The 23,239-nt window shown below is 57.7% G+C and overlaps 1 protein-coding gene across 1 annotated transcript; it reads right to left on the bottom strand.

Moving 5' to 3' along the window:
* Positions 1 to 1,759: 1,759 nt before the first annotated feature.
* Zdhhc7 (zinc finger DHHC-type palmitoyltransferase 7) lies at positions 1,760 to 15,443 on the bottom strand. Its single transcript, XM_048355008.1, is given in 12 exon segments — positions 1,760 to 3,144; positions 3,328 to 3,429; positions 3,431 to 3,459; positions 3,888 to 3,969; positions 4,106 to 4,202; positions 5,156 to 5,219; positions 5,222 to 5,279; positions 5,854 to 6,003; positions 6,005 to 6,070; positions 6,072 to 6,185; positions 7,919 to 8,004; positions 15,241 to 15,443. Coding segments are annotated over 10 exon segments (1,320 nt in total). The 5' UTR covers positions 6,168 to 6,185; positions 7,919 to 8,004; positions 15,241 to 15,443; the 3' UTR covers positions 1,760 to 2,568.
* Positions 15,444 to 23,239: the final 7,796 nt, after the last annotated feature.

Raw genomic sequence — 23,239 nt, 5'->3', positions numbered from 1 at the left:
CGCTGCACGGAATCCCAGGGAAGCGCACCTCGACGAGGTTCCTGGAGGAGGAGGCCGGGCCCCAAATGAGAGCCATTTGCTCTGGAAGCTTCTGGAATCTGCAGGGTCGTCCCCCTCCCATAGTCCTGCCAGTGTCACACTCTAGGCCATCAACGAGGCGGCCATTGAGCTCTCCGCCGGGGGCCACAGCAAAGCCTGCAATAAAATCAGAGCCAGCGCAGCTTCCGGCGGGCGGGGAGGGGCCGGAGGGGTGGGGCGGGGCCAGAGGGGCGGGCCGGAGGGGCGGGGCGGGCCAGAGGGGCGGGGCGGGGCCAGAGGGGCGGGGCGCCTGCGTGAGACGTGGGAAAGAGCGCGCCCACAAGAGGAAGCAAGGGGAGGCCTGGCTGGGCTGCCCAACACTCCCAGTGAGGAAGGAAGTGGGGAGGCTGAGACCGCAGGTGTGCTCCAGAACCTTCTCCAGAGCTGCCAGAGCCAGAGCGGCTACAGAGCCAGGCATCATGGAGCCGGGCCCGAGCTCTTCTCCGCTGCAGCAGCGGGGGCCAGGGGACCCCAGGAGCCACGGGGTGACCCGAGTCCCGGGACAGCTGGCAGCGAGTGCCCAGGCGCAGAGGACGCCGCGGTGGCTGAGGACACAGAGGCCACCTCCCCTGGGGAAACACGAGGTGGACGGCTACCCGGAACAGCAGCCGTCCCAACGCAGGCTGAGGGCTGGGCGCACGGGTGAACCCTGAAGTGCCCAGGGGCCCCCGGCACCCTCTTACGCCCTGCCCTGCCCTCCTCCCTCACAGCCCAGCTGCTCCGCCGGGCTCCAGGCCAGCGGCGCTTGCTGACCCCTCTGCCGCCCCTTGGAGCCCAGCCGAGCTGCGCGCCGTCGAGCGAGGAGGCCGGCACGAGGATACTGCAACAGCCCCGGGGCCTGGCTCCCCGGGCTGCCGCAGCTCCGCTAGCTTCCCTCCCAACCCGCCGCGGGGCACTCACGCCGGGGGGACGCGGTGGTGCAGAATCCAGCAGGGCCACGGGAGGGGCAGCGCGCACGCCCGCCTGGCGCCCCGGGGCTGCTGCCCCACGTCCCGGGCTCCCTTCCCATCCCCAACGGCCCCGTGCCAGGGGCAGCCAGAGTGCCAGCACTCAGGAAGGCTGAGTACCAGGCGGGCAGGGCATGAGCACACTTGTCCCAACACGTCAGCAGGGCTGGGGACGTGGCTCAGTGGTACAGTGCTCGCCTTGCACGCATGAAGCCCTGGGTTCCATTCCTTACTGCCGCATACGCAGAAAAAGGCAGAAGTGCCGCTGTGGCTCAAGTGGAGCAACAGAAGCTCAGGAACAGTGCCCAGGCCCTGGGTTCAATTCCCAGGACTGGTTAACAGAAAATAAGTGAGGTAAAAAACAAAACCTCTAAGTACTTGGCAATGTGGATCAGAGGTTTTCTTTTCCCACACTGGGGTTTGGACTCAGGCCCCTGCACTTGCTAGACAGCCTCTCTCCTGCTTGAGCCTCACCTCAGGCCTCTGAGGGAGACGTCTGTCGCTTGTGCACACTTACAAGTGACTCTGGGGCCCCTTAGAGGAAGCCAAGACAGACTTGCGTTACGTCCCCGACGGCCCCCCGCGCGCTGGCCTCGCCTGTGGAGGGCAGAAGCGGTTCTGGAGGTCTGACCCGAGGGGCTGAGCCACACCAGGACAGCAGCCACCCAGAAAGACCCAGGCCGAACCCCGAGGCAGAGGCCATCAGGAAGACCCCACACTGAACACACAGGAAATGGTGTGAGAACTGTCCATTGGTTACTTTATTCATATAAAAATTACATTGAAAGGAGGTTGAAAGTCAAGTATACTTGATTCGCCAAGTCTCGCGGTGTCACCCGCTTTGCTAGTGACTCTGATTGAACAGGTTGTACATACTAAAAGCCTCCCACACGCGTCCAAGCCAGACACGGTGTGCAGGAACTACTGGACACAATCTCCGCGGCCCGCGGTCCTGGTGAGCCGCGGTGACCTGTGGCTGAGTCCGTCCCCTCTGCAGGGGCTCCCTTCCCGCAGGCTGGCCCCCCGCCGGTCGCCGCAGAGGCCGACACACCACGGACAGGAAGGCGGCCGGCCCCAGGCGGAGACGCCACGGGCCCTGGGGGCGGGGCGCAGCGCCTCCTCCCGGTCAGCAGCAAAGGGGCAGCGGGCAGGTTTAAGGCAAGCCCCGCGGAGGGAGCTGTTTGCTTCCGGGCATAATGTTAGGCTCGCACCAAGGGTCCAGTCGTATCACCTGGCTGTGGGTAGAGAAACAAACACAGAAACCAAAGCCACCGGCGCGGCGCGTGAGCCCAGAGGGGCCGCGGTGCGGCCGGAGCGGGGAAGGCCCCGCGCGAGCCCTCGAGCGCTCTGGGTCTGAAAGTAAAATGCAAACGCGAGGCCGCGGAGGCCCCGCGGGATGACTGCTCTCTTGGATCCGGCTCGCCACACACGATACATTCACAGGAGCCCCACGGGGCCGCCAGCGCACCCCCACTTCCCTGAAACGGCGGGTGTCGAAAAAATAGCTTGTTTGCTGTACACAGCCAGTCTATGTCACATTGCCTCAACAACACTGCCAGTTTTGACCACACATGCACGCGCACACAGACCACACACAGATGGATGCACACGTGAACCGCCAGGTCTCTGTGGAGACGCCCCTTCCGGTCAGGGGGTGCTGGTGACAGCATCCGGTCTGCCACCCTGCCTGCCGTCTCGGATCGAGAAGAGCAGCCTGGCACATGGGGCTCCTGACCCACGGGGCACCCCACAGCCTCCTGACGGCCCGGCTGGGCAGGAAGGGGACAGCCTTCCCCAGGGACTGGCCCTGGGTCCGTGGAGCCGCGTGCCGCGGCGGTGGCCGGATGGCTCCGCCTGCTGCTGGTCCCGACGTGGGCAAGGCCACTGCTGTCGACGCAAGCGACAACAAATGTCCACGACTGAGTCCCGGCGGCCGGAGGCTCACACTGCAAAACTCGGGGCCCCCCTTCCGGGGCCTGAGCTGCAGCTGCCTAAAGCGGAAGCCGACGAAGGGGTTCATCCAGAGGAGGGAGGGAGGACCCCCAAAGACGGACTTCATCCCCTCCCATCGCAGCCTCCGCTCCCACGTGGGCTTCTCACTCTTCAGTCTCTCGATCTCCTGGACACAAGAAAGGACCAGTGGGCAGCGGTTCCGGGGAGCCCCGCGCAGGCCCCGTGGGGCCCCGGCATTTCTGTGCAGAGCGACTGTGCACGCACCCCAATGCCAACGCCAGCCGCAGCCCCAGCTGACCCGGGCACGGAGGGGCGGGCGGGCGCGGGGACAGGGCGGGCGGGGCCCTACCGTCTCATCGTTGCATATGGAGTGGATCTGGGTGCCAAACATGACTGCCGTGAACGTGAAGAACAGGAGACCCTCAAGGCACAGGAAGATCAGCAGGACCACCCGTGATGGGAGGTGAGAAGTCACTGCACTCTGTGGGCAGAGCGAGCCGGGTGGCCACGGTCAGCCCCGAGCGTGGGTGCGCACAGCCGGCTTCACCGAGGGGGGTGCTCCTGGCAGGCGGGCTGGGCCCCTCTCTGAGTGAGGGGGGGCGGGGCGGCCTGTGGGGAGGCTCCACCTTCCCCGAGCCTGGCGCTGCCCCGCCCACCCCAGAGGCCAAGCCCCTACGTGGCAGTCCCGCAAGGAATCCCGGCAGCAGCAGCCCAGGTCAGGCCGGCGGGCAGGAGGCAAGTCGGGGCTGGGGCGGCCGTCATCGCCCTCTAGTCTCAAAGCCCTCACACGACGGATGATCAGGTTACTCCAGGAGCTCAGAAGCGCGATGGCAGGGGTCGGCCTGAACCGTGAACTTCCCTTTAAAGGCTGGGCCCCGCCCCGTCCCGCCCGACGCAGCCGGCACTTACCGGTCCACTGCCCGCGCACGCAGGAGATGAACTGCAGCCCGCAGAGGATGAGCGCGTGGACCGACGACAGGGCAATGTACATCTGTGGGGGAGGCGTGAGTCACTGCCCATCAAGAGCAGTCTGCTGGGAAGTGAGCTGTGGGGAACAGTGCTCCCCTCCCCCAGCCCAGCCGAGGCCCCTCCCCCTCCACGCGAGGCTGCAGACCTGCCCTACTCACAGTGAAGAGCACGAAGAACCTCTGGTTCTTCTCTCCCACGCAGTTGTTCACCCACGGGCAGTGATGGTCCATCTTCCGGATACATCTCTTGCAAATACTGAAAGGGAGAGTGCGCACTGAGCTTGCGTGCTCCGGGGCAGGGCTAGGACACACCTCGCACCACACGCCCACACGCCCGCAAGGCAGCGTGCTACTCCTTTAAATTCAATGTCCTTGCTCCCCAAGGAGGTCCGTGACTCACAGGCTGGAGCCAAAGTCACGAGTTTCGCACTCTTGCAGCTAAACTGGTCAGGCCTACTCTTGATAAGGCAGTAAATAAGCCTTTCGATTCAGTAGAAACAAAAGTTGAACTTTTAAATTCACGGAAAGAGCTAGGAGGGTGGTGTGGCTATAATCCCAGCACGAGGGAGGCCAGGCGGGGCCACACAGTGAGACCTGTCTCAAAAAAACCCCAAGAAACAAATCCCGGGAGAGAAATGGTTGGCCCCTTCAAAGGACGCTGCCACCCAGTTCACACTCGTGTTGTGCCACTCAGCTCCGGCCGCGCGCGGCTTGTTCTTGGAGCTAGATTCTACCGTCCACGCACACCTTGCACTGAACTCGAAGTGGCTCTCAGCTGTGTTTTCAGAAACACCTGACGCCAACTAACTGGGCCCCGCCGGGCCCCGGGCAGCCCCGCCGAGGTGGACGCCGCTTATGCCAGCTAGCCGCACACCGCGCACACAGGCTGTCAGCTGGCCAGTGCCCCACAAGGACAGCAGACTGGGGGAGTCAGGACTTGGGGAGCAGGGGGTGGACGCACTGCGCGAAGCCCAGGGGCAGGGCACAGGGCACCTTCAGGGTACCAGTGTCTACTTGAACTGGATTTGAATCCGCTTTGAGGCCCCCAGGGTCTGCCGGCGTGTCCCACAGACGCCAGCGCCTGCCGTCGGTGAGCGGCACGGCCAAGGGAAGCGGAGCTCAGGAGGGCGAGCGGCCCGGGAGCGGGCAGCGGGGCGCCTCCTGCTTCCCTCCAGGCGGGCTGGCCCAGGGGCGCGGGGCGGGGCGCACCTGCAGTGGTGGGCGCGCTCGGGCTTGATGCAGCAGCACTTGGGGCACTTGTAGATGACCTCGCCGGCTTCAGCCGCAGGCTCTCCATGTACTCCTTGGTAGCGTTCCCCTTGGGGACTGCCCCCTGCCGCACGGGGCAAGCGGTCATGGGGGAGAGGAAGGTTAAGACATTTAGCGCATGGCCGCCTCTTACCGCGCGCCGCGGTGAGCATGAGAAACTAGGTGTGACAGGGCAGGGCCAGAAGTGTCAGATTAGATGACATCCTGCACGCTCAACACCCCGGAGGCCGGCCTTCCCCACACACCCCTCCCGCATGCAAAGGGTCCCCCAAGGCCCTTCCTGTCGCCGTGGTGGAAAGCAGCAACCCCCATAACTTCAAAGGCACTTTATCCCGTGGCGCTGCCCGCCTCTCCGAGCGTGCTCATGAGCCTAGCAACGGGGTTCAGACCCCTGCCTGACAGGCTGCCCCGCGGGCTGGGGGGGGGGGACAAGCAGGGTGTCGGTGGAGAGCGGGGCGCAGGGCCTGGGAGCAGGGGCCGCGCGGGCGCAGAGGAGACGCCCGGAAAGCCTGCCCGTCAGGAGAGTGACGTCCAGCGCCCTGGGCCTCTTGCGTCCCGAGGGTCCGGGTCCGGCCCACCCGCACGGTGCCACAGGGAGGCCGGGGTTTGGAGGGGGCACCGCGGGGCTCGGCACTCACGGGGTCGGTGAGCATGGTCCTCAGGTGCGACGACAGCGCCAGCACCGCCAGGCAGTTGAAAACCACGCCGTTCACCACCGAGTACCAGAAGTCTTTGGAGGGCAGCAGCATGACGAACGTCACCACGAAGTCCGCGTACACCACCAGCAGCCCACGTCATGACGGCGCAGACCATGCCGCAGCCGTCGCGGATGAACCACACCCTGTCCACGGCGTCCCGCCTCGGAGGCCGACGAGGACGCCGAGTCGTAGCTGTCGTCGGCCAGCAGAGGGTGGTGCTCCACGTCCCGCAGCCGGCGTCCCGGGGGCTGCATGGTTCCCAACGCGAACCCCTGCGGGGGCGCACGGAGCCGTGAGGCCGCGCGGGGCGCTGCCGCCTGCCACGGGGCCCACGCCACGCCGGACCACTTTAAAGACAGCACGAGAGAACCGACACGAACGAGCTCGGAGCCACCTGGTCACCCTGCCACACAGACAATGACAGAGACACCGCATAGGCAAACCCAGAGCCCCCGCCCCCCACCAGCCCGCTCCCGGACCCCACTACCCCACCTGCTCTGCCCTGGTCAGTCCGCCTCACAGGCCTGGACGCGGGCAGGGGACAGGGGACCCTGGGTCTCGTGCGGAGCTGCAGCCTCGCTTGGCTCTTCTCTGTGTGACTGGTGACTACAGCTGCGTCTGGACACGCCCCTCGCGAGGGTGCCCTCCGGTGACCAGTCCATTCTAAGGAGGACTGGCACTGGACTGCCAGAGGCGGTAAAGGAACCCGACCCCTCCCCCAGCAGCAACCGCGCCTGCGCGGACAGCCTCCTCCAGGCACCACCTTCTCTTATCATGTTTGCGCAGGGCGGAACCACTGGTGGCAAATAAAGCCAGGGGGGTTACAGTCCTGCTTGGCATCTCAAGACAGAGCAAACACCGAGGGGTGCCCTGGGGACAGAGCTGCACGTGCCCAGCGGGAGCTGAGCCCGACAATGTGGGCAGGGTGCAGGACTCGCCAAGGGACAGGGGGCCTTGCACCGCGACTGGCTGGCGGCAGTTCCTCAAACCCAGCGGCTACAACACAGGGATTAGGAGAATGGGCGCGGATTCAGCCCCCCGAGGACTTCTCCAGAACTGCTCAACACAAAAGCACCGGCTAGCACGGCCCGTAAATAACAGCCCACTCCCGGGCCAGGCGGAAACAGCTTCAAACTTCTAAGTAACAGGGGAGAGGGGCTGGGAATGTGGCCTAGTGGAGAGCGCTTGCCTCATATACACGAGGGCCCTGGATTCGATTCCCCAGCACCACATATACAGAAAAAGCCAGAGATGGCGCTGTGGCTCAAGTGGCAGAGTGCTAGCCTTGAGCAAAAAGAAGCCAGGGACAGTGCTCAGGCCCTGAGTCCAAGGCCCAGGACTGGCCAAAAAAAACAACAAACAAACAAACAGTAACAGGGGAAGTCAGGAGGATGGAGAGCATTCGGGCAGACCTCAACCAGCCGCCAGCTGCTGGCAGCTGTGGGGTGGGTGTCTGCTACATCTAGTCCAGCTTCTCTCTGCAAGCAAGCATCCTGCAGAGACTTCCTTCCTCAGGGCACCCCAAGGGCCTCTGGGCCTCAGCACGAGCCCTGCAGCACTCCTGGAGCCCGGTCCTCAAGGGCCACACAGGATGGCTCGCCAGGCGCCGGTGCCTGCCCACCCGGCTGCCTCGGCACAGGGCCTGGGCTCCTCTGGGTCCCATGGTGCGCACCGGTGCACAGCGTGTGGGCTTCGAGAGCACTGTCCCGAGAAGGGAGCGAGGAGGGCCATCAATGGGGAGAGGCGGGCAGACGGTGAGCGGATGGAAGGAGGGCGGGCTCACGCTTCTGCGTCTGACCACACGCACCCATTTCCTTTCTCACCATCCAGCCAGGGGGCCCGGGGAAGGAAACGGATCACACTCTCCTCCGTCAGGAGGCACACTCAGCCAGCCAGGACTGGTGACACAAGGGGCTGTGATGCCAGCGTGGGATCGTGAGTTCAAGATCAGCCCGGGCCCCCAAGCTTGGTGAGACCATCTCAGCTAACAAACAAAGGCTCTTACCTCACAGGTCAGCACTGACCATCACTTGAACATTTTGTGCCTTTTCTTGAGGATCTAAAGGTGCATGCCGGCCTTCAAGACGGGACCTGAAAGGCATGAGGAGCTGGCTGGAGACATGGCTTGCTTTGTCACTTGCTCTCTGGGAGGTGGGAGCCCTCGCTGCCTTCTACATTCTGATCACACCCAAACGGACCACAGCCCGGCAAATTCTCTTACTTATTTTGGTGTTTGGCTTTTATTTGGGACGGGCTAGTCCAGACTGGCCAGACTGGGCTCCATGACCCTCCCACCTCGGCCTCCCTAGGGGCGGGCATCACAGACAGCGCCACCATGCCAGCACTCTATTTAGCCCAGTGTTAAATACAAACCTATAAGCCACCATCCTCAAGAAAGACCCAGGGATAATCCAGGTCAAATCTGGCTGCTCGTTAGGCCAGCCATGTGAGGTGAGCTGTGGAAAGGGGGAGGGGGAGTGCGGGCCAGGGGGTGGGCTGGCGCTGCAAGCCCCTGCCGGGAGGGAACAAGGCAGCAAAAGGGACAACCTGAACCCAGTGGGGCTGCCCGGACCAAGGACGCCAGAGCTCATCTCCTGGGGACTCACAGAACCCTGGCCGGTGGACCAATACAGGAGTCTTTTAGAAGCCCTGATGCGGTCCAAGAGCAAAGGTGGTAAAAGACCTTGAGATGGTGGGGTCCCTGACAAGCATGTGTGGCTGACAGGCTTCTCTAAGGCAGGGCCACCAGAGGCCACGCTAGCCATGGACACAGTTTCCAAATGCTTATACCTCCCTCCATCCTGAAAACAGGAAGCCCAGGGTGGAAAGTGAGAGCGGAGGCCGCTGTATCAGCACCACAGGGGCTTGCTTCCTGACTGAATCATGAGGGTGGAGTTAAAGAGGAAAAAGCAACTTCTTCCAGAAAAGCCACAAAGCAACAGCCTAGTAAAACCTGAAGCGCTCTGTTTCTTCTTCACAAACCAGCTGTCGTGGAGACCGGGGAGCACCGGCAACTGGGACTTAGGCAGAGCTCTAGCCGCTATAAGACCACACTGCAGGGATGCGGAAAGTGAGATGCGAGAGAGAGAGAGAGAGAGAGAGAGAGAGAGAGAGAGAGAGAGAGAGAGAGAGAGAGTGTGTGTGTGTGTGTCCAGAGCAATGGAACAACAAGCAGATCTCTGACCCTAGCAGTGCAGTAAGGGAACTGTAAATTCCCAGCCTGGGCTGACATGGTTGTTCCAGCCTGCTCTCTTAGAGGCTTTTCTCTCTAATCACTCTTTCCCGAGCTAATGTAAGTTTGGATGGTACAACGAGGTGTGGGATGGATGTTTCCTAACATGCATCTTTAATGTACTCGGGGGAAGCTAGCTGCTAACAGCTTAAGAAGGATGGCTTTGTGATTACCTTCTAGTGAGCAATAAAATCAAGTAACTATCACAGGGAGGGGAAAAGAAGGGGAGAATCTGGGGGTAAGGAATTCATAGCAGGAACAATGCACGGAGAAGAAAACTTCACATAGCAAAGCTATAATTAATATTCGCAGACACAGAGCAGATACTGTATCTGTGAGACTAGGAGAGGTAGGAGGACTTCCTGGCTACTGAGAACTAAAAACGGTGGTAGATTTGAGATTCTGAAGTAGAACTAGACATGAGTATCCCAGGAAAGAGAACCAGAGGACAGGAGAGAGCTTAGGAGAGCACACACAGCCAGAGCACTGTGAGGAAAGGGCTGGCTGTCCAAGGTCACGGGGACTTCTAGCTAGGCAAATTCAAAGTTGATATAATCTACACATGTACGGAAGCATCTCATGCTATCCTGTTTTTTATTGTTTTATGCATCAGTTCTAGAAACAGAAAATAGATGCTGACCCAGACATCAGGTATCTTCAGTAAAGTCACACCGCAGCCTGCCATCCCTTCTGGCCAAGAGTTTCCTGAGTTCACAGGTCCTCTTGTTGCCTGTGCCTGACACACACACACACACACACACACACACACACACACACACACACACACACACTGCAGTGGATCAGGAGGAGGAGCTCAGGGTCTGGGGAACTGAGAGACCAAAGGGGTAGCTCTCTCTAGCTTCCAATGTCAAACATTGGTGGTGGCTCCCAACAGTCCATGTACTCTGGTACCAAGCCCAACAGGACCCCACCACTCTCCCCCACCCCCGGCACTGTGAATGGTCCCTCAGATGTTGCCTCCTGGTGCCCAGGGGTATTTTTGTCCCAGACATTCAACAAACACCTTGCACCGAGTGCTATCCACGTGCCCTAGGTCCTCCCCTCCCCCCTGCCAAGGTCTCCCAGGCTGACTTCATACTCAGTCCTCCTGCCTCAGCATCTGCTGCGGTGACGGGTCACCATGCCATAAATACAGCAACTTGATTCAAATAGATGCTTTTCCAATGAGCTTATCTTACTAATGTTTAAAATCCAAAGCTGACAGCGCCAGAGACTCAGGCTGTAATCCTAGCAACTCAGGAGGCTGAGATCTGAAGATCGTGGTTCAAAGCCAGCCTGGGCAGGAAAGTCCATGAGACTCTTACCTCCAATTAAGCACCAAAAAAAGCCAAAAGTGGAGCTGTGGCTCAAGTGATAGAGCATTATCCTTGAGCAGGAAAGTTCAGAGACAGTGCCCAGGCCCTGAGTTCAAGCCCCAGGACAGGCACAGCATAAAACAACAATCTAAAGTTCGTTTGCAAAATACAAGCCTGTCCCTCGTAGAGACCCTGCCCAACAGTGCACATCTATGATGTGATCAAATCTCTGACTGTTTTTATAAACTGACAGAAGTAACAGTACCACTTGGAGAGGCAGCCTAGTGCTTAAACACCCACTCAGCAAGCCCACCTCTAGACAGTTACCCAGAAAAACGAGTATGGATACCCACACAACAATGTGTACAAAGCTCATCAGAGCTGCTTCCTATAATATCTCAAACTGGAAACCATCCAAGTAACCATAAGAAGATTAATAATACATGGTCTAGTCATATAATAGCATGCTTCTGAGCAAAAAAAAAAGAAAGGAAAAAATTCTGATCAAGCAAAACTATCAAGCTAAGTGAAAAGAAGCCAGACACAGGATCTGTGCTGTGTGGACCCTCCTACCCCCACTAATTGTTTAAAAGAAAGAGATATATGTATAGGCATGTATGCCATAGATATATATATATATAATACACACACGTGTATATGTAATTTCACTGTACGTCAAGCCACGCCTCGACAAGCGAAAGGCTCCGTGCGGGTGGGCGATAGATGTGGTTCCCGCATAAGCCAGTCGAGGCCCATTGTGACTTCAGTCCCCACGGCCCTAGAGAAAGTGCATTTCCCATAAACACTGACATAGTACAGAAGACCCAGCGCCCCCCAGCCCGGGGATGCCGAGCTCCCCCCTGCTCTGCTGCCCACAGGTCGAGGCCAAGCACCTTCACCCCAGGCCACTGCCTGGACCCACCCCGACCCCCCCCCCCCCGCTAGGAAGAGGACTGGAGCTGAGAGACAGCCACAGGGAGCCAACACTCTCATCAACCTGGCAAGCGAGTGCAGAATCCAGATCATCTAATGTGTTGTTAAATGTTCTTTCCATCAATTCGCAATCATGAAATATTTAGCTTGTCCTCCCAAACTCTACCAGTGATGTACAGCATGTGAAACCACTATTTTCTTCTTAAATGACCCAAGAACAAATTATTTTCTATTCTTAAAAGTTTAGAAAACACACAAGAACATTAAGGCAAGTGTCCAACAGCAGGCCTGGCACAAGACCAGTACGGCCAACAGTACCTTATTTTCCCTTTCTAGAGAGGGAAAGGTCTTTAACGCCAAAATCGCGTCACTGTGGAACAGCACGTGGACAGTGCAGACGCACTGCAGTAAGCAGGAGGGACAGAGGAAGGAGGCCAGGTGGTGAGGAGCTGGCCTGGCCCGCCTCCCGCACTTCCCCAGAGGCGGCCAACGGGTGAGCCCTGGGGTCCTACTTTCCCCTTTGTACACACATCCTCTCCAGAAACGCCCTCACGAGGCCAGCCGAAAGAGAACTCCCAAGCTCCCCCGCAACCCAGATCATCATGACCCCGCTCCCATCGCAATAAACCACTTCGCTGCTGAGGTCAAAAGCCAAGCGCTCGCCCCGACTTCTCCCACCTCCATCCCGCACCCCCCCCCCCCAGCAAGCGCAGGGGGCTGTACCCTCCACACCACACCAAATCCCTGCCCACCCCCTCCCCACCTCACCTAGATCCAGGTGCGATGAGCACTCACCTGGGCAGACGCACATCTCCCGGCACTCAGCAGCACTAAGCCCCAGTGGAGCCTTCACACACACAGCCCCCGATCCCGTCACTTCCATGCCCAACTGCCCCGCGCTGCCTTTCCGAAGACCTCCCAAAGCCATCAGTGCCCTCAGACACCGCACCTCCTTCCAGCCTCTCCCTGCCGGCAGGCGTTCGACAGGCATCTTCCAGCACTCCAAAACAGAAGAGCAGGAGCAGAGCCGACGTGGGATTGGGGCACTGGCGCGAGAGGGGATGGGGTTACAGAGGGCCAAGTTAGGTCCTGCCCAGGAGTGGGCCTGGAGGGCTGGGAGCTTGAGACATGGGGTCGGGGAGACTCTACATACTAAGCAAGAGAGGGGTGCAGAGAAAAGCTCACTGGACAGGCAAGGGGCCTCAAGGCCAGAAACGCTTGTGGCATCTCCCTGAACACACAGCCTAGATGAGGCAGTCCCCAAAGACTAGACGCAGGAGCCAACACTTCTCTTCGTCCTTCTAGGCCACGACCAACGTGGAGGGTCCAAATGAAGCAGCTAGTTTGTTGCTGTAGCTGCTTTTTCTAAAGAAAACCAGCACAATAAATCAACTCAAGAATGCAACTCCAGAAATAAAAAACTCTAGACACCTGAGACTCTTGGCCTGGTGCTCCCAGCCTCACTCCACATCTGAAATGGGACTTCCTGTACCTGTGACCCAGCATCAGACCCACCAACATGCAAAACTCCCTCAAACCCCAGCCTGTCAAATGCCATGGAAGACACAGCAAGTGACAGGAAAAGGCTGCTAACTGCACACCTACTACGTGCTGGGCCATACAAACCGTTTGATCTGCCCGCCCCCCCCCCCCAACAGCGGTGGCTCACCGGACACAATCACAAGCTCACCTTCAGGATGAGGACAACAGTCCCGAAGCCAGGCTTGTACTTTGTTCAAGTCTGTACCAGAAAAGGTGGAGCAGGCAGGAACCCGCTCTGCCTCCAAAGCCTAAAATGTGCCCTGGGGTTGAGAACGCTGCACCAAACAAATGGAGCCAGAGAACTCTAAGAATTCAAAACATCTTACTGACACTGCAAAAGCTCGGACTCCGAGAGGCTGGCACTGCTCTAGCCGAGGCCCCACAGGCTGGCAGACAGCTGCCTCTTTCAGAATTCCTCAGACTGCCCGTCTACCTTGCACCTACCCAGCACCTTGCACCAGGTTGCCAAATGTTCCCCCTGCCCCCCCGTCCTGGATGCCCAAGCACACTTCTTACTCAAGGCTCTGTCCTTTCCGCGTCCCTAATCTACACCCTGCGGAATGCTAACCTCAGGCCACTAGGTTTGAGGGCACCCATCCAGGCTCAATCCTCAGCTGTCTCCTCCCATGGGTCTGTCTGTCTTGGTTTCGTTTACCAAAACTTCACACCTCTGTGCTCTAGCCATTTCTTCCCATTTAAGGTTCATATGTTCTCTCTGCCTAGCCAAATTATCTTGTAGGTATCTCTGCCACCTACAAGACCTTGAGGGACCACATACATGTTTCAAAAGCCATCAAGTGGCAGACCAACACAAGACACCATCGTGGCCCCGCAAGTGTCTGAATTTCATTTGGGGACACAAAGATTGTAGTTAATATTCTTCAAGGTCAGAATTTAGGAGCAAGCAGAGCTGAAATCAGGACCAGATCATGTTTGTGGAAAGCAGCATAGAAACCAGAGCAGAAAACGAGAGGTAGGTGTGGGTCAATGGTGATTCTCAGTCCCTTATGACGGGCAACCCTGACACAGACGAGCACATCAACTTGGGAGGGTGGGTAACTTTTCCCTTTTCCTCAGGTGAAAGGAGAAGAAAGAGAAACTTTAACTTTTTGTTTTTTATTTAAAGAGACAGGTCTCTCTTATGCTGTTCAGGCTGGCCTTAAATTCCTTGAGCTCAAGCAATCGTCCTGTGGACTTAAGCACTGAAGCCCAGCAGACAAGCAAAGAACACACTGGCTTGGATTTGGGCAGCACCTAGAATTACCAGCGGCTACAGAGCCCCCACTTCCATCAGCTTCTTGTAACTTGAACTCAACTGCCACAATAAGCCAATTGTCCACGAACTAATAAACCGCTTGTCCATTCAATGACTAGAATGGACTTGACTCAGGAGAGAGATGCCCATTGCTCTAGTGGCTGGCTGGATTGTCCCAGACGCCTTTTCAGACAATCACTCTAAGATCATTATCCCAAGTTCATTGTTGGGGTGCCGAAGAGGGAAGAGGGCCAAGAGTAAGAGAGAAATGCTGGGGATGTAGATGTAAAAGTGAGGGAAGAATGAGAGCCCTGAAGACAGGGAAGGCTCCGGGACCAAAGCCTATAAAACACTCTCCCTTTGCACTTTGCAGGGTTTACAGCCTTCCCATAAACAAGCCCTTCGTCGCCCCAGGAGAAGTCCGAGGGGAGCCCAGTCACACCCAAGGTCAGGCAAAAGGCTGAGGCTGCAATTCGGGGCGCGGCCCGCGGACCACCGGAGTGGCCCGGCCACCTCAGGAAGGGAAGTCAGGCGCAGAGGTGCGTGGGCGAGAGGGGGACTGTAGCCGGGGACCGGGGGTGGAGGCCGTGGCGGGCGTGCGGGGCGCGAGGTGGAGGCCGGGGCGAGCGTGCGGGGCGCGGGGTGGAGGCCGTGGCGGGCGTGCGGGGCGCAGGGTGGAGGCCGTGGCGGGCGTGCGGGGCGCGGGGTGGAGGCCGGGGCGGGCGTGCGGGGCGCGGGGTGGAGGCCGGGGCGAGCGTGCGGGGCGCGGGGTGGAGGCCGTGGCGGGCGTGCGGGGCGCGGGGTGGAGGCCGGGGCGGGCGTGCGGGGCGCGGGGTGGAGGCCGTGGCGGGCGTGCGGGGCGCGGGGTGGAGGCCGTGGCGGGCGTGCGGGGCGCGGGGTGGAGGCCGGGGCGGGCGTGCGGGGCGCGGGGTGGAGGCCGGGGCGGGCGTGCGGGGCGCGGGGTGGAGGCCGGGCCGGGCCGGCAGCGCGCGGGGTGGAGGCCGGGGCGGGCCGGCAGCGCGCGGGGTGGAGGCGGCCGCCGCACTCACCCGAGGCCCGGGCGGGGCCGCCCGGCGCTGCGGCTCCTCCCGGCCGGCGGCGGCGGCGGCAGGGACGCATCATGCGGCCGCGCTCATGGCCCGGCCGGAGGGGATCCCCGGCTCGGCTGGGCTCGGTCGGGCCGGGCGGGTCGGAGGGAGGCGGCGGCCGCCGAGGGTTCGCGGGAGCCCGGAGACCTGACTGGAAAGCGGGGCGGCGTGACCCGGAAGCGGATCCCGCGGTGTCCGGGGCCGCGCTTGCGCACTTCCGGCCGCGCTGCGCCGGGCCGCGCAGGCCGCGCGGGGCTGGCGGGGCGGCCGCGCCGGGCCCCGGGGCTCCCGCCGGCCGCCTGCGGGCTGAGGGGCAGCAGCCCTCCGCCCCGCGGCCCCGCGCTGCGGCCCACATCCCCCCGAACGCCGTCGGTCCGGGAGAGCCGCCCGCCCGGCCGTCGAGGTCCGGAGCCCGGGCCGGGCGGCGGCTCCCAGCCCGCTTCCGGGAGGGAACTCGGGGAGCAGGGGTGGGGGGGAAGGAAGGGAGCGCCCGGGGGTCGGTGAGGCGCCCCGGACCCGGCTTTGAAACCCACGCCCAGAGCATCGCAGCGCCCCCTGCCCGAGAAACCGGTCGCGGGAAAATAAACACGCTTTTACCCGCAGGCCTGAGCCCGAGCAGGCGGACCTCGCGCCGCGCCCCCGCCCGTCGCTCTCCAGGCGGGTGCGAAGGGGCCTCGCGGGCCGCAGGTCGCGCCCCCAGAATCTCCTGCGCCTGCTGGGCTTGTGGAAGGAAGAGGTGCATTCATTCACTTGTCAAGAGCTGTAGCTTTAAAGGCTCAGGTTGTCTTTATGTGTATCTGTGGGCCTGTCCCCCCAAAACAGTGCAGTGAGGAATCAGCTGGCTGAGTCAGTTGGCAAGGAGCTGACGATCCTGAGTTCCTAAGTACCCAAGGCCTAGGGGTTGCTGGACTGGCAGAAGCTGGGGCCTCACAGCTCCACGCCCCAAGCTGGGGGCCTGCTGCACTGGGATCTAGAGGCAGAGACTTAAGTTCTAGGCACCGAGCTTGGTGGCTGATTGCTCTGGGTTGTTTTTGTTTTTGGCCAGTCCTGGGGCTTGGACTGAGGGCCTGAGCACTGTCCCTGGCTTCTTTTTGCTCAAGGCTAGCACTCTGCCACTTGAGCCACAGCGCCACTTCTGGCCATTTTCTGTATATGTGGTGCTGGGGAATTGAACCCAGGGCTTCATGTATACGAGGCAAGCGCTCTTGCCACTAGGCTATATCCCCAGCCCCCAGAGTTGCTTTTTTTTTTTTTTTTTTTTTTTTTGCCAGTCCTGGGCCTTGGACTCAGGGCCTGAGCACTGTCCCTGGCTTCTTCCCGCTCAAGGCTAGCACTCTGCCACTTGAGCCACAGCGCCGCTTCTGGCCGTTTTCTGTATATGTGGTGCTGGGGAATCGAACCCAGGGCCTCATGTATATGAAGCAGGCACTCTTGCCACTAGGCCATATCCCCAGCCCCTGCTCTGGGTTTTTAACTACCAGTGGCCAGGGTTGTGGCAGCTTCTGTCATCTTCAGCGTCAACACAAGTGGCAGTGGACAGATACTAGCAACTGTGGTGGTGCTTTTTGGTGTGACAGCTCTTATACAGGCCTCCGGTGTTGGGACCCTTAGCAATACAGAATGTTAGAGGTCCTGTTTCTAGGGTGCCTGGCTCTTAAGGCCAAGCGAAGCAGCTCCCTCTTACTCTTCCAGTGATCAAGAGCCACAGTCTCTTTTCTTCCTTGTTCTTGCTCTGATCGTACGGTCTGCAGCTGCTGCCTCTATGGCCTGTCACTCTGCTGCCACTTTCACCATCTGCCCTGGTGCTACACTAATAATAAAAATTTAAAAAAAAATCAAAAGTAGGCAAGAAAAAACTAAAACCATTTGTTGAGACTCATTTTGCAGCACCAAGGGCAACGCAGGAGGGTATCTCCTGGTTGACTCAAAAAGGGAGCTGAACAAGCCTACTTTCTAGCCAGAAAGGAAGATAGCTAGAGGATGTGCACCAGCCATGGCAGACCTTCATGCACACAAAGGACTGTCTGTGCTAATCAAAGCACGGTTCATCATTTGAATAAAGGACCGTGTGCCAATCACAAGGCTTCTGTGAAGCCGACCAGGGGAAGAAGGGCTCCGACTCCCATCTGGGTGAAGTGGCCGCTGCATCACCACCTAGAGTTCACCTAGGCCTGTCTTCCTTAGATGCTGCTTTCCACAGCCCATGAGTGCAGGCGGGCTGGAGCATGTCTTCAACCATTGCTATTGTGGAGTGTCCAAAGCAAGTGGACCACTGTGGGGACAGTCAGGCCTACCACTAAAGGGGCTACTTAGCTGATAGTCCTTGGAATGGCCTAGCAGCTGTAAGTTAGAGTCAGAATGCCAGTACCCCAACATCTTATTTTAAGGACAAATGAACAACATTACGAGTGATGCTTACAATAAAGGCCTGTCATTAACATCAATGGCATTCTGTCAACAGTGCTTGTCTTGCCCCAGTGTGCAGGGAGCAGTGAATGTTTCTAATCTGTCTCAGTGCTGTGTACTGTCCATGCGGTACCTGCTCTCTCCTGGTGTCTGATTCTGTGAGGAGGTGGGCTTCCAGTCCTTGGTCAATGGAAAAGGAAAGGTTGGTGGTCTTTGGTTAACTAGCCACATGACTATAAGAGGCTGTTATATTTGGGGCATGTTTGCAAAGGGGAATGTTAAAATCATCTCTTTTCCTAAAATGGTCAAGTCGTGCCCTGTACAAAAGTGAGTATGTCAAGGATTTAATTTAACTCAGCTTATTAGGGAGGATGGGAGACGCTGCAGTTGGCTCAGTGATGCGTCCAGAAGGCAGACACATATAGAGGCATGGAGAAATGGTGGAAGACTGCTTAATGAGAGCTACACTGGTTCCTTCCCTGGGGGCTTGAGAGGGGGAGGGCAAGTGAACTTCCACCAGACAAGATGCATTTGTACAGTTAATATCTATGGGCAAGAGCTATCTGCATTGCTACCCATTCTTAACATCTCATTATAGACAGCCTAAAGACAGAAAGACACCCCTCCTGCCCCCCAATACCCCATGACTCGGGGAGGGAGTGTCACCATGTTTACTTGTTCCTCCCAGACACCTCAGGGAAATCAGAATGTGCCATACACCCCAAAAATAGACTGACTCAAAATTATTTTGAGCTGGAGGCAACTAATTAAGCAACAGCAAATATATATATCTTAAACCACTTGCTTTCTCCTTTCCTGTCTGAAGGCAGGCTAGATTCCTTTTGTTGGAGACTCCCAACGTTAGCCCAGAGGGAACATAGGAGGGGATTTGTCACCCCAGGAATGACTTCTCTTACATAACCTTCCCCTTTAGTGCTCTTGGGAGCCTAAAACCACTTCCCTTTGTCCTGCATTCCCCCTCCTCTCCCGTCCCCTGCAGATTTGCTGGATAAACCCATTCAGAACTGCCCTTTTGAGTTTCCTCTGTGCTTCTTCTCCCATGCCGGCAGGAGGGGTGTGCAGGTGAATAAATGTCTGTTAATGGTTATGAGAGGAGCCCTGGTCCATAATTCAGAAGGGAAGAGAGAAAGGGATTCCCCGCCCCCCCTACACTCACAGCAAGCCTCATGACCGGCTGCAAAGTCTCTCACCAACACAGGGTGGAGGAATCCTCAGCCTGTTATTCTCCACTCTCCAAAAGAAAACATCCCTGAAATAGAAGGGCTTGTCAAGTTCCTGCAGGTACCAGCCAGAAAACGTACCAGGACAGGATCCCAGCAAGAGTGACCAGCAAGGTTATTTGTCTCTCTCTCTCTCTCTCTCTCCCAACTCTCCCCCCTCCCTGCTTGCCTTTTTCACTGCTCTCCCTGCAGGTCTAAGCTGCCCAGGCTGATCTCGAACCATTGTTGCCCCTTACCGCCCCACCTCCATTAGCTGATATTATAGTTACTCACCACCACACACAGCCAAGAGTATCTATTAATAAAAATTTGTACAGCAAGCTGCATACTGGTGGTTCACATGTAATCCTAGCGACCCAGGCAAAAACGTCAAGAGACCCAATCTTAGAAGGAAACACTGGGTCTGGTTGTCCCTGCCTGTCATGTCAGCTGTGCTGGGAAACATACAGCAAGATCATTATCTGGACTGACCTGGTCGTAAGAGATTCTGCTTGAAAAATAACAAGAGCCTGGATCATCAATACATCAATAAAAGGCTTGGATCATGGCTCAAGTGGCATAGCATCTGCCTAGCCAAGGTGAAGTTTAAGCCCCAGTACCACCTCCTGAGCTGGGATTACAGGTGCACCACCATATCTGGCTGAGGTAAGATTTTTAACTTAGACTCAGTATTGAGAAGGGGTCTTTTGTTTGTCTCCTATGGGGGGGGGCAATTTGAGACAGTCTTGATCTGTACCCTAAACGAGCCTCTTAACTAGGCATCCATGGGCCTTAACCTTGAGTGCTGGGATTACAGGGGTGTGCTACCACACCCACCTTTTGTTTGTTTTCCACTCAAAGCTGTTAGCTGATTAACCTTCCTCCATATCTCTCTTCCTTTCCATCCCCACCCTGCTCCTGTAATTAAACATAGGACTTCTCAGAATTGTCTTTTCAGTCTCCACACCTATTTAAGTTGCCTCTGTTTTTAGTCACTAGGGTAGATCTTATAACTTTAAAATTTTACCCTCACTGAAGAAAATTGCACAATAAATCCTTTGCTAGGATGCTGGGGGCTGGGCGTGGTGGCACACAATTGTAATCCCTGCCTGCAGTGATTATATGCCTATAACTTGGAGGCCAAAGAAGGAGGATGGGGACCTGAGGCCCCTTGGGTCAAAGCTTGCCTGGCTATCAGGAAAACAAAAAGAAAAAACCTGTAAAGCAGAAGGACTGGAGAATAGCTCAAATGGTAGAGCACTTGGCTAGTAGGCTTGAAGTCCGAGTTCAAATCCCATCACTGCCAAAGAAATTGAACCAGAGTCGCTGGGCTTGGTGGTGCATGCTGGAGTTCCCGGCCTCAGAGGCTGAGACTGGAGCATTTCCATTTTGAGGCCAGCCTGGGCCTTGTAGTGATATCTTGTCTTAAAAAGAGAGAGCGTGTGTGTGTGTGTGTGTGTGTGTGTGTGTGTGTGTGTGTGTGTGTGTAATAGGGATGATAGCAGTTTAGCTCTCATCAAGACTTTGTGTCTCAATAGAATTGAAATGTGATCTTCTGCTAGTCATTTCCCCCTCTCTGAGCCTCAGCATTTACAAAAAAGAAGAAAACAAAAAGCCTCTGAAATAGGAGATTAGACTTGATTTCTGGGGTTCCTTCCTGTTTGAAGACTGTGGTCCAACAATGTTTTGCTCTTCCGTGATTTCACTGGGGGCCCAAGGGCAGAGAACCTTCCATCTGATGGGGAGAGGGCAATGTGAACCTGCAGGAGCTGGTCCCCCGCGGAGGTTCACCCTGCCACCGGCAGACATGGTGTGCAAACGGGGAAGACCGCATCAGTGGAGCAGGGGTGTGCAAATACAAGACGCAGGGCAGTGCACCTCCCACCGCTAGTCATTGGCAAGGCAGACCAACTTGGTACAAGCATGTGTTTTTCAGCTCTTTGCAGACCACGTCAGTAATAGGAATCGCAGAAACTTAAGTGTACCAGCCTTTTGGCTTGTAACTCCTCCAAGGCATTTGCATGCAGATAGACCCCTCCTCCTCGGGTGTGCAGATCCAGCAATAGCTCCTTTGTGCAGCTGCAGGTCAAACTTATCCCCATGCCCACCAGCCAGGAGCAAGGTAAATACTGGGCTCATGCATAGAACAGCATGCCATGCAACAACAACAACAAGTCAGGTTTTAGCCGGGCCCCAGTGGCTTGTGACTGTAATCATAAATACTCAAGAGGCTGAGGTTTGAGGCTCATGGGCAGGAAAGCTAGCCTGGGCAGGAAAGTCCACGAGATTCTTATCCAATTAACTGCCAAAAGGCTGGGAGTAGAGCTGTGGCTCAAGTGAAGAGTGCCAGTCATGGGCTGGGAATATGGTCTAGTGGCAAGAGAGCTTGCCTCGTATACATGAAGCCCTGGGTTCGATTCCCCAGCACCACATATATAGAAAACGGCCAGAAGTGGCGCTGTGGCTCAAGTGGCCTTGAGCAAACAAGCCAGGGCCCAGGACTGGCAAAACAAAACAAAACAAAAAACAACCCCCCGCCCAGAAAAAAAAGAGTGCCAGTCTTAAGCAGAAAAACTAAGAGACAGTACCCAGGCCCTAAGTTCAAGCCCCAGGACTGGTGCACACAGACAGACAGACAGACAGACAGACACACACACACACACACACACACACACACACACGCCTAATCGGAGTCAAAGCCAATGCAGAGAGGCAAAGACAGGAAGAGAGGGGCTGGGAATATGGCCTAGGGGCAAGAGTGCTTGCCTTGTATACATGAAGCCCTGGGTTTGATTCCCCAGCACCACATATATAGAAAAGGCCAGAAGTGGCGCTGTGGCTCAAGTGGCCAAGTGCTAGCCTTGAGCAAAAAGAAGCCAGGGACAGTGCTCAGGGCCTGAGTTCAAGCCCCAGGACTTGCCAAAAAAAAAAAAAAAGACAGGAAGAGAGAGAAGTTCTAGTGACAATTTGCATGTCCCTGGATCTGATGGGCCAGCCCCAAACTTGGACCCACTTAGTTGAGATTATTATTTAGAACTGAGTCATGGTAAGTCTCCTTGTGGTCCAGGGATAGAATCCCCCATGTTTCCCTGGCTGTAGGTTTTCCTGTTGGCAGAGAAGGTCAGTGTGGTTTTTTGTCACTGATGTTTCCTCTTTGGAGGGATCACGAATATTTTTCATGAGTCATCTGCCCCGAATATTTCCCCCGGCCCAATATCAAGTTCAGTGGCCCGTGGTTTGCAGAACTCTTTCTTCCTTTTTAGAAATGACTGCCTTACACCCTTCCCTTCCCCAGCCCACACCCAGTGGCACCCCAAGACTCAGCTTCTCCTGTGATGGGCACCTCCAGTTAGTTGGCCAAGCAAATCTGGAAAGAACCAAGAAACAGCTATGAGGCTGGAGATTCCCCAAACCTTTGCCGATTCCCCGCTTCGTCGGTATGTTGTTCTCATAAACTTTTCCCAAGCAAGTCCACGCAGTTTAAGTCATCTTTCAGGGGGCCCGCCAGTTCTGCTCCCCACCCTAGGTCGGACGCTTGCTCAAGGTCATCTTTTCTCTGAGCGGCTACACTCCAGTCCTGCCGCAACTTCATCATGCAGTAGCATCCGGTGGCCCCTCCCAGGCAGGACACCCCCAACTCCCTTTACAGGAGGCTGACGCAGGGGTAGCGCATGAGAACGCCACGGCGGGCACGGGTCAGAGTCGAGGGGAGCCACAGAAGAAGCTTGTGGGGCTCCATTGGGAGGGAGGCCCAAGCGGAGCCCCCAGGGACGGTCATGTGGCCCTGTCTTTAGGAGGCTGAAGGGCGTGCAGCGCTTCAGAGCCAGGAGTCAGCCTGCACTTGGCCAGGTGCTGGAACGAACCCAAGCCCCCATGTTGCGGGGGGGGGGGGGGGGGTGTCTGTTCCGTTGCTCTCCTCTAAGACGCTCCCAGAGAGGGCATGTCCATTTCTAACTCGCTTTAAAAAAAAAAATTGAAGACATGGGAGACCCTCGGGGGCCTGGGCACGGTGCTTAGTGGACGGCGTTGACGAGAAGGGCGTAGGACTCGCGCTGCAGGTGGAATGCAATCTCTCAGGAAAGAAAAATAATCTGTTAGCCGTCGCGCCTTCCTGGGGACTCATTCGGGGACTCCGGGACTCGGGGACTCGGGACGCCGGGACGCCGGGCGGGAAGTGGCTTCCTGGCTTGACAGGCGCGCAGCCCCGAGCCACGGAGCCGCCAGCGCGCTCCCCGGCCGGCGTGCGGCTCCACCGACGGCGCCGCCCCGAGCAGGTGCAGCGGTCACGTGGCGCCCGGAGGGGCGGGGCGCGCCTGCGCCTGCGCGGCCGGGAG

The sequence above is a fragment of the Perognathus longimembris genome, chromosome 10, assembly GCF_023159225.1.
Source record: "Perognathus longimembris pacificus isolate PPM17 chromosome 10, ASM2315922v1, whole genome shotgun sequence".
NCBI lineage: Eukaryota > Metazoa > Chordata > Mammalia > Rodentia > Heteromyidae > Perognathus > Perognathus longimembris.
This window is presented reverse-complemented; position numbering and strand designations above follow the sequence as displayed.